The sequence below is a fragment of the Hesperophylax consimilis genome, chromosome 10, assembly GCF_061612785.1.
Source record: "Hesperophylax consimilis isolate HC1 chromosome 10, BYU_Hcon_1.0, whole genome shotgun sequence".
NCBI classification, from domain to species: Eukaryota; Metazoa; Arthropoda; class Insecta; order Trichoptera; family Limnephilidae; genus Hesperophylax; species Hesperophylax consimilis.
In genome coordinates, this window is record NC_142845.1 from 11,450,964 (window position 1) to 11,458,703 (window position 7,740).

Below are 7,740 nucleotides of genomic sequence, written 5' to 3' on the forward strand. Positions count from 1 at the left end.
AGTTACATAAAATGATATGCGGTAAGAAGATACATCCATATCTGTAGATTAAAAAAATATATATTATCGTGATTTAAATATAAAAATCAGGAAATTTTTCACATATTTATCAATGCATACATTTGTAGAAAAGTAAGAGTGCTTTTTTTGGTACTAACTCAATATATGTGGTTTTTATGAATAAGGGCTATAAATATGTTTTTTTTTTTGTAAAAGTATGCATTCACACAAAGTCTACAATTCTCTAAAAATATATATTTTATGAAAATATGTTTTTCTAGTGATGTTTATTTAAAACAACAAATTTGCACTATGACTAGAAACTTACGATTTTTTTAATAATCGTACCTAACTACTGCACGATTTGAATTTATTTTTGAAATAACTTTTTGTTATGATCTGACTTGTACGTACAAAACTTTGGTATGAGTATTTTAACCTAGTATTAATGCTCTAAAAATATATTTTAAATAAAGTACCTACGACATACAGCAGTTACGACTTAAGTGATTTTTTGGCATATTTTGTTTTTTGCAAAAAAGTGTCGAGAGATCGCTCGTCATGATGGGCCATATTTAAAGAACCTCAAAATTTGGGATAAACGGCAAAATCTAGGTGGATTCATTGGCTTTAAGCCGCAGTAAGCAGTTTCATAGGTTTACTTATTAATATTTAAAGGAATGGTACCAATCACTCCAGTGGATAAAAATGCATTTTAATGAAAATCTCTTTCTGTAATGTGTTTCTTTTTGGTATCGAGATCAACAAATAATACTATGAATGTTAATTGTAATTTTTAAACTTTTAGTATTATTAAAAAACATATTTGCCACATGAATTAATTCGATTCCGACATTAGCCTAACATTGTTCGGCCTCGTGGAGTGAAGTATCCCATTTGGGCGAACTTTATGGGGTTTCCTTTTGGCTGCGGGCCAGGAGAGTAAAAGTTCTTCCTCGGGAGGTACAACTTCTTCTGTTCCTGTGGGGCAGCCCAGTTTCTCTCCTAAAGACACGTATCTCCTCTCGTCTTCTTCCCCTGCACTGGAATTGTCACTGGTAGCTCCGTTGCTGCTGTCATCAGCTGGAGTTTCATCGTCTTTAATTTTGGCATTATGCACAGCGCAAAAATCACCGTCGCTATCAGTTTCTGCCTTTATTTCCAGATCTTGATAACGCAGCACTTTCCATTTCCTCTCCAGAAGTGTTGTGGTCGAACACGAGTATTTTTTGGTGATCGCATCGCGGTTTGGCGAGCCTGGTAGAGAAGGTGACTTATCGCTCTCTTCGGAGAAAGCTCTTGTGATGAGGATCCGGGGAGATCTACGAGCCACTGCTGCAACAGGAATTGCTCTGCCACGAGAGGGTCTCCTAACGGACAAAGCTTCGTGCTGGGATTCCAATCCAAACACCCTTTGAAGGATAAGGTTCGTCGTGCTCATGGCTGGACGAGGAAGTGGCAGAGCACAAGTTCTAGGATTGCTGTGGTCTTGAGATTTAAAAGAAGACTTGAAAGAAATGTACGTCTCATCTTGTTTTACCTGTGGAACTGTGTTATCTCCATCCCCTACGGGCACTTGAAGAGTATTACAACTGGAAGTGTGAGCAATGGCTTTTTCTTGTTTTGGATCTATTTCTGGACTATCAAACACTCCAAAATTAATGCCAGTTTTCCAAGCATGATCCGAAGAGATTCTTTTGATTTTGCTGTTTCTTTGCGGACTTGAGCGACCTACGTCCAACAATGCTTCGGAAAGTCTTCTCTGTAGACAAGGTTTGTTCATCATACTGAGCGGTGTGATCGAGGGTCTTCTAGAACCGCAGGTGCTGGGAGTTCTAGCTTGAATTTCCTGATTCATTTCACTCTTCATCATTTTTTTCCGCCAATAATTTTGGAATGTTTTTCTGAGTAGCTTGCTTTTTATACCATAAAGAACTCCATTGATCGGGGGAGAACAAGTTAGAAAAGAGGTGGCGATTGTAATTAAAGTAGTTGGAACTTTGAGGATATTAGTCTTGCCATTTGATTCAGCTTGAGCCAATGCAGATACCGATTGCCACATGATGACAATGTAGTAGGGAAAGTAAAGAAGAATCATTGAACCGACAATTTGAAAGACTGAGGAGAATGCACTGCGGTTTCGGATTCTTGGAGCATTTGGAGCCGTCACTGTTGGAACGAAGAACGGATTCCTCTGATGAGTGATGGTGACTTGTGCTGATAGAGTGACTTCGTAGATAGCGGAGGCGATTCGATGTCTGTGATAGCGAGCAATCATCAAAATCTGAAAATAAAAAAATGTTTTATTAACTCACGCATAAACATAAGTAAAAAAAACTAAGGCATGCCTTAAACACTGTTTAAAAACTCCAGCATTTCCAAAACCACCATGATATCACTATGAACAAGAAGTCAGGTCGGTGTGTGTTTTTATTAAATTGATTAAATTTAAATCAATCATATTATTTCACGTGATGCTTACATTTAATGGCACTGCGTTTATTGCTTTGGATTTCTTGATATAAAAAAAATCTTCGAGGACAAATTATTATTGAAAATAATTTAATAATAATTTTTTTTTCTTAAGAATCTGAAGAATGAAATAAAACGCGAATTGAATCGCTACTCTAAATGTCTGTCGATTTTGGACAAATGGTTTTTGGAATCCCGCTGGAAGACAGTATAAGGTTTCGAAAGATCTGGTCTAACTAACCTAATCTAACTAGTAGTTCTGTGAACAGTAGACCTCGCGTTCAAAATATTTTCTTTCATTATCTCTGTTTTTATTAAAAATAAATAAAAAATTTCCTCTGAAATCATGAAAATTTTAAGTAGGTCCTTAAATACTTTCCAACTTAATTATCAATCATGATTTTAAATAAGGAATAATACAGTTTCTCCAAAGAAATGTTACCATCGAAATGATACTTATTTTTGAAACTTTTCGTAGCTACCATAACATCGGTACCTATTTACGTTTTGAGAGCGTTTAGGAACCACGATCATGTTAACTCTGGCGGGATAAAAAGGTACCATCCAACACGGCCACCACCTTGAACCGGAACCGGAACGTAAAAACAAATTTACAGACAGACGAAATGCCAAATGGTCTAGTTAAAACAGGACTTTGCTATGTTCAATCAATTATCATCTAGGTATACCTTCAAATTGCAGATGAGCACCAGCACAGCAGGCAGCAGCAGCGTGAAGACAGTATACATGACAGTGTACAGCAAAAAGTAGGGCACGGCCGGGGGCGCGGCCCAGTCGGGGGCGCAGGCCGGCAGAGGGCCCGGGGCGCGGTAGGGCGCAGCACCCAGCAGCGGGGGAGCGCTCAGAGCCAGCGACAGCGTCCAGGCAGCCGCCAGCCCGCAGAGGACCTGGGATCGATATTTTTACGGGTAATTTTGGTGTGTTTTTATTGTATGCAGATTGGTGAATTGCTGAAAAAAATGTTATCAGACGCGTACAATAATGATAATTATTTTATATATTATGGTCAGTGGCTGATTTGAAATAGCGTTTGGTTCCCAACCAGGTGTTATAACTTTTGATATTGAGTGAAATTACAAAAAAATACGAACGCATTTTATTCAATTCAATTCAAATACTTAAATTTTAAAAATTAAAATGTTTCAATTCGTTTTTAAAATATACATTAGCAAAATAGTAAGTGCCCAATAAACGTGCTCTTAACCCTACACTACTGTCAAACAACCAAAAATGTATCATCAATGGCCGTTTATCAGCCGTAAAAATCCAAAACACGTCCATCAGCAAGGGGGTAAATATAAAAAAAAATAATCTGCTTCGTTGGTGTTAAATATAACAATATCCGTCTCCTCACCACCATTGGCAAGTTAGAAGTTAGTCCTGAAGGCCGGGAGATAAGAACAGCCTATATGCTGTCAGTGACGGAAATTACCATCGGGAACATAGAAAGGACAAAAATAATTTTAACCTTTCAAATTGACACAACTACGGACAGCTGGTTAACAGTTAGTTAGAATTAGGAAGGAATTCTGACAATCCCCTGATCTTCTGAAGCACGTCTTGTTGCGAATCGATATTCTCTCCCCGGGGACTGTGTCACTGCCCAAAGTTTCGGTAATAGATTAAATATTAACCACTAAATAACATGTTCACTTTACCGGTTTTCTTAACAGACTGACCAAGTATCAAATGTCACTGATGTAGATATTCCACACTATCAGAAAGTGACAGATAATTGGGTAACAGGTTGGGTGGGGAGATGCAGGGGCATATTAGAGGGATATGCATATAGTTGCGTCAACAAGTTCTAAAGCAAACCACACGTTATTTTTTTTGTTTTATTTCCTTTTATATAAAAAAATATTGAAAATTATTTAAGAGTTTCACGGCCAAAAGTATTTTTGTTATTTTTTTCTGACGTGTTTCAGATGGCATTGCAGTGTCCATCATCACATCTGCCCTGATGATGGACACTGCAATGCTGTCCGAAACGTTGGCTAAAGAAGGAGTTAGCGCAACACGGCATAACACCCCAAAATTAAAAAAAAATAAAAATTATTGGTTTATTTCCACCACTCTATACTAGAGGGACCACTGTGCGCCACTTGCGGTGATGACAATTTGAATATTACCTTCTTGGGGTTTACTAGCGCCCCATAATGCAGTGGTGCAGATATAGCGCAGTAACGGTCACAGTTGAGGCCGCAGACTGTCCACAGAACCACGGGGTGCAGCAGCGAGTGCAGGAAGCCGCCCAGCGCGCATGGTGCACCGGGAAGCCACGAGCCCAGCGTCACTGCGCACAGCAGAGCCCCAGTGCCGCCCAGGTGCAGCACTAGCAGATTGTTGGCTGTTGCCACCTAGGAACAAAATAGATTTATTATCTTAAGGGTGGCATTCTGTGGTAGAACGGTAAACTTCCTCGCTCTGAAACCTCAAAATTTTGATTTAGAAACGGGCAATGCAAATAACATTTTACTCAGTGATAGCTCCAATAATTGTATTATAAAATCAAGTAAAAGACACACTTTTTTAAAAATTGTAAAGTAAATTTTTTTTATTGATTGATTAAAATCCTGTTTAAAATGGGATATCATGCAGTTTCTTAATAAACTTTTAGTAGGTACATTAATAATACATCGGAACACGTGTTCATGCACGTGCTTTTGTCCTATACGAAAAGACAAAACGACAAGAAAATATTTGACTTTTTATGAACATGTGTTTCGACATCGCCATAACACAGTCGTGTTTTGCTGATTGTTTATTAGAAATCCTATCAATTCATTCGTTAAAGACCCACAGTCCCGTTTTTAACTGGAATATGAATAATTCAAAGATATTGTTTAATAAATTAGCAATATTTTATATCAGTAAGTTTTTTCCGTTTGTGGTTTAAAATTTTTTAGAAGCTTAGAAATATAAATAACACGAGCAGAACTTGTTAGAACACGGTTTGATTTTTTGATTAAACTTTTTATGAGCCCCGAAAAAAATAAAGTATCAGGCTAAGAAAAACTGCTTTAAAGTGCAAAATCTCTTACTTACGAACCGATATTCGGTTATGGTTTTATTGTATAATGTGGAAAATTAAGTTCTTTAGAAAATTATCGTAAAACATTTAAAGATTTGTGCCCGAATTTCACAAAAAAACAAACATTTTGGCGATGTTGACGATGTGTCAGGCGGTTGGTGTTAAGTTGGAATTTCGACCTTATAGCCGTCTACGTAAGGAGTGTTATTGTTAGTGACCCGATTCCGAATGTTCTTATAGGTCGTGGAGTTTTATAGAATATAGAAATTCAACGTTTTTCATAATTTTTTTAACATTACTTAAATTTTTACGATCGACATGATAAAGTTTGTAATGCTTATGTTATGGTAAATGAATTACGGGAAATGAAAACATCGTTAATTTCTCTTCGACAATAAGTTTCATCGTATGGACTGGAACTCAGCTGTACGAAGCACGAGTTCCAGTCCAAAGTTGGTGTTTTTTTAAATTTATTTCATAATTTTTTTATTTGTTGCTAGTGCAATCTCGACGAATTACAAAACCCATTATAGGGCGAAAGGAAATTACAATACATAGGTGGGACTTAATAGGTACATTTTAAGAATTCATAAAAGTTGATTAGGATTCAGTTGTTCATTTTTCAAAACTGTTTTTTTATTTTAAAAAAAAATCCAAGCTGATAAAAAAATGTAGTAAAATAGCAAAAATGGTTCCGGCCGGGATCGAACCGGCGACCTTCTGCGTGTAAAGCAGACGTGATAACCGCTACACTACGGAACCCATGCCGAGTTTCTTAAATATGTAGTTTATATAGTAAATCCGTAAGAACTCACGCAATCTTCTGTTAAATTACGCAAATCAAAATCTATAATCACAACACGTTTTTTAATAAAACGCCAGCGCTGAAAGAGTTGCGTAGTAATGAAAATGCAAAGAAATTATTTATTATTCGTGTTGAAAGTTGTATTTTGGTTTTGAACCCCGCTATGAAAAACGGTTGATTTCTTTGATAAAGCACATCTCAGAGCTTATAGCCAATATCTGTAGATGTCGGTAGCATACTAGAATATTAATGTAATATTATATCCAACAAAATATCAATTCCGGTTTTGTGTCTGCGACTTTGGGTCAATGAACTCTATAACTTTGATTTGCTTTGAATTTAAGTGTCGTTTTTAAAATTGGAACTGTTTGTTTGAGGAATTCCGACAAGCGATAACATATCTAGCCACCATCAAAATTACTAATTTCATTTGTGTGTCAGTCTGTAACTCTGGTTTTATGAACTCTACATGTAAGGTTTGCTATGAATTTAAATGTAATTTATTTTATCAAGAGTTCAGACTATCCCGTGATTTTTCACGGGTCTGCGATAGTAATGTTACTAATCTTGGTTGATCAAAAGATAATCATTCTATCATAAGTTATAACTTTGATCTTTGTCTTGGATATTCCAATACTTGCAGAACTTAATAATAATATTATTAAAATTGATTTACATTAAATAATAAAAAACATTAAATGGTGTTCTACGAATTAAACAAAGAAACAATAAATAAATAAATGAAAATCTCCTACTACCACCGCAGTAAGCGAAAATGTTGCCTGTGCTTGTGATGGAGGATTAGCCAGCCGAGGAATTGAACACACTAGGCCTGGGTGGGACCCAAGCGCGATACCAACTCAGCCGTAGACCGGACTATTATATATCTTAGAAATATTTGATTGATAGTTTTAATAGAATCTGAGTGAATTTTAGTGAGGGATATAGATAGTGAAGTGAATAAAGCAATACGATCTTATATTACCAAAGTGTTTTTTTATAGCCCAGAAAATTTCCATAAACACATAACATATCATTTTTTATTTAAAATGCAGAAACCGTCTATAAATATCATTATAACTAAGTTACTTAGACATTAACAAGTCTGCAGGCCCGGACACCATCCCGCCAATTTGCCTCAAACAGTGCTCCTCCGTATTGTCTAAACCACTAACCATTTTATTTAACCACCTACAATCTTCTGGATATTTTCCCGTCTACTAGAAATAAAGCTATGTTTTTCCAATATTTAAAAAAGGTGACGAGACTGACATTACAAACTATCGACCAATATGCATACAATCTGTATTACCCAAAATCTTCGAATCTTTAGTTCTGGAAGAAATATATCCAACACTAACAAAGGTAATAAATGACAAACAACATGGCTTCATTAGAGGTAGATGAA

The 7,740-nt window shown here is 36.3% G+C and overlaps 1 protein-coding gene and 1 non-coding gene across 2 annotated transcripts; both read right to left on the minus strand.

Annotated features, from left to right (window-relative positions):
- Positions 1–589: 589 nt before the first annotated feature.
- On the minus strand, positions 590–5,847 carry LOC149420289 (uncharacterized). Its single transcript, XM_089636335.1, has 4 exons — positions 5,839–5,847; positions 4,626–4,853; positions 3,162–3,380; positions 590–2,284 (listed from the first exon to the last, which is right to left on the minus strand). Exons 1-4 carry the CDS (start codon positions 5,845–5,847, stop codon positions 839–841), a joined length of 1,902 nt encoding a protein of 633 aa, XP_089492461.1. The 3' UTR covers positions 590–838.
- A 369-nt stretch (positions 5,848–6,216) lies between these two features.
- TRNAV-UAC (transfer RNA valine (anticodon UAC)) lies at positions 6,217–6,289 on the minus strand. Its single transcript has one exon. It is a non-coding gene; the product is annotated as a tRNA-Val (tRNA).
- Between the last annotated feature and the right edge of the window lie 1,451 nt (positions 6,290–7,740).

What these genes read in the sequence shown, in the direction of transcription:
- LOC149420289 (XM_089636335.1), bottom strand. An exon ending in CGCTAGTAAACCCCAAGAAG is followed by an intron (nt 3,381 to 4,625) that starts GTAATATTCAAA and finishes TATCGATCCCAG; the next exon opens with GTCCTCTGCGGGCTGGCGGC. An exon ending in TGCTCATCTGCAATTTGAAG is followed by an intron (nt 2,285 to 3,161) that starts GTATACCTAGAT and finishes TTTTATTTTCAG; the next exon opens with ATTTTGATGATTGCTCGCTA.